The sequence below is a fragment of the Penaeus chinensis genome, chromosome 31 (genome assembly GCF_019202785.1).
Source record: "Penaeus chinensis breed Huanghai No. 1 chromosome 31, ASM1920278v2, whole genome shotgun sequence".
Taxonomy (NCBI): Eukaryota; Metazoa; Arthropoda; class Malacostraca; order Decapoda; family Penaeidae; genus Penaeus; species Penaeus chinensis.
Window position 1 is genome coordinate 2,670,125 of NC_061849.1, and position 2,500 is coordinate 2,672,624.

Below are 2,500 nucleotides of genomic sequence, written 5' to 3' on the forward strand. Positions count from 1 at the left end.
GAGGGAGGGAGGGAGAGAGAATGAGGGAGGGAGGGAGGGAGGGAGGGAGGGAGGGAGGGAGAGAGAGAGAGAGAGGGAGGGAGGGAGGGAGGGAGGGAGAGAGAGAGAGAGAGAGAGAGAGAGAGAGGGAGGGAGGGAGGGAGGGAGAGAGAGAGAGAGAGAGAGAGAGAGAGAGAGAGAGAGAGAGGGAGAGAGGGAGAGAGAGAGAGGGAGAGAGGGAGAGAGGGATAGAGGGAGAGAGGGAGAGAGAGAGGGAGAGAGGGAGAGAGGGAGAGAGGGAGATAGAGAGAGAGGGAGAGAGGGAGAGAGAGAGGGGAAGAGAGAGAGGGAGAGAGAGAGGGGGGGAGAGAGGGAGGGAGGGAGGGAGTGAGAGAGAGGGAGGGAGGGAGGGAGAGAGAGGGAGAGAGAGTGAGGGAGGGAGGAAGAGGGAGGGAGGGAGGGAGAGGGAGGGAGGGAGGGAGGTAGGGAGGGAGGGAGAGAGAGAGAGAGAGCGAGAGAGAGAGAGAGAGAGAGAGAGAGAGAGAGAGAGAGAGAGAGAGAGAGAGAGAGAGAGAGAGAGAGAGAGAGAGAGAGAGAGAGAGAGAGAGGATTTTCAAGCTTACATTTGAATATTCATACTAATAAAGGATTTCAAACTTTGCAACATTCTGCAGCTGCTACTACGAAATAACATTCCATTTCATACTTGTTGTCTCTAATTTACTATTATTGCTGTCTGCGGGTATCTGTTTATGTCAATTTTTCTAAGGTTATCTTTCATACTCTTTGAAAGTCGATTCATAATGTTTTTTTTGTAAAACATTTAACTCTGACCACAAAAGCACAGAGGTTACGTATCATGCTTTTTCCAATTCCTATGCAAATCGCCGGAGACCAACACCGTTTCGCAGCGACGCATTTAAAGTAAAACGCAGGAACCTTCGCTCTCGCTCTGCTTGTTCAAGAGTGCCACTGGTGCCTCTGGACGCTCCATGTGAAGCTGTGAGGAAGCATGCAAAGAGAGACTCTTGTCTCTCGAGATGGCTGAAGTTAATGATGTTTAATACGTTTAGAAATACACTTTTGCCTCTAATGAGTCACCTAAAAGTACGTTGATTAGCCCCCTCCCCTCTCTACCAGTGGTTGGCAGTATTTCTCAAGACCACCAGCCCCCCCCTTCCCCCCAAAGGCCAACCCCGCCCCCGCCGACGCCCCCGGAGCCGGCCCGTGTCCCGAGGCCCGTGCCCCGAGGCCCGTGCCCCGAGGCCCCCGAGGTCCCCGAGGTCCCCGAGGTCCCCGAGGGCCACGGGTTCGAATTTCCCGCGCGCCTCGGCCTCGCTCGCGCCGCCGCCATATTGGCCGCTTGTTATGATGGTGGGCGAGGAAGTCGTCGGCGATTAGGGACTGGAATTCAGGATGGCAGTCGACTTCTGCGACTATTTTTGGGTAGGGTGACTTCCGGAGAGTTGGGTGACGCCGTGGGCGGAATGGCATGGGTGGCGAGAGCGCGTGTGAGTGACAGTTGAGGGAAATCGGCGGGTCGGGCGGCGGGCTGGTCAGCTGATCCTCCCACCAGCTCCTGACACGGCGCTCGGGACCCTCGGCCTCGCGCCCTCGGCGGCCCTGCGGCGACGAGGCCCCTGGCGGGAGCGGCGGGGCGGCCCTCGGGGGCGGGGCAAGGGGGGGGCCAAGTGACACCGACTCCTGGAGGAGGGAGGCGGTGCCCGACCTTGCCCTGCCCTGGCCTGCCCTCCTGCCCTGGGCCAGGGCTCGAGGGCGGCCTGGGGAGGGCAGGGCAGGGGCGACGTGCCGGGCAGGGCGTGCTTGCAAGGGCAAAGGCAGTGCTCGGGTTGCACGTCCTGAAGCAGCGTGAGAGGCACATGGAACGTCAGCCTCCCTGAAGTTCAGGAACAAATTGCCAATTTTTCGCAGGCAAAATAAACACCTGAGTCCTGTCTGAGACCAAATAATGTACTGTTTTAGCTTCAGAAGCCTTTAAGTATAAGCTATACAAGTATTAGACAAAGTTCAAAGCACTTGCAATTTTATGATGTTTATGTCATATATTGAGAGAAGAATTTACATGATTTATAAGAGATAGGAGCTCATGTTGAATCAAAGAAGCATGTCATAACTGCTATTTTACCTTGCCTGTTATGTTCAGGGCTCTTGGCAATTGAGGCGTATGAAATTGTAGATCATTTTGCTGTGACTCACTTTGACGCTGATGTCAGTTGTCGTTATTGAAATTTTGCCCCTTTGAATTAAAGAGATTGCTGTGTTTGGGGTTTTGACTTTTTTTTGTAAACTTCCCTGACTTATTCTTGCAAGAATATAGGTACGGGTTGATTGTTGCCTTTGTTGTAGAGCAAACTCTACAGACTTGCCAGAGACAAAGTCTCCAACTCCGCGTCATAAAATTTATTCAACAATCAAAGTTGCCATGAATGGGCGTGTCCTTTGGGGAGGGTTGATGACCCCCAAGAAAACCTGAGAAACATTGTCTTTACCTCGGTATGTT

General features: G+C 53.6%; 1 protein-coding gene across 8 annotated transcripts in view; it reads left to right on the forward strand.

The window, feature by feature from the left end:
* The first annotated feature begins 1,321 nt into the window (after positions 1 to 1,321).
* LOC125041708 (F-BAR domain only protein 2-like) overlaps positions 1,322 to 2,500 on the forward strand; it is a 78,983-nt gene continuing 77,804 nt past the window's right edge. For all 8 annotated transcript variants that reach the window (XM_047636932.1, XM_047636931.1, XM_047636933.1 and 5 more), the window contains exon 1: positions 1,322 to 1,425. In XM_047636932.1, coding sequence (XP_047492888.1) covers positions 1,396 to 1,425 — 30 coding nt within the window. In that variant the 5' untranslated portion in view covers positions 1,322 to 1,395. The remainder of the gene's footprint in view (positions 1,426 to 2,500) is intronic.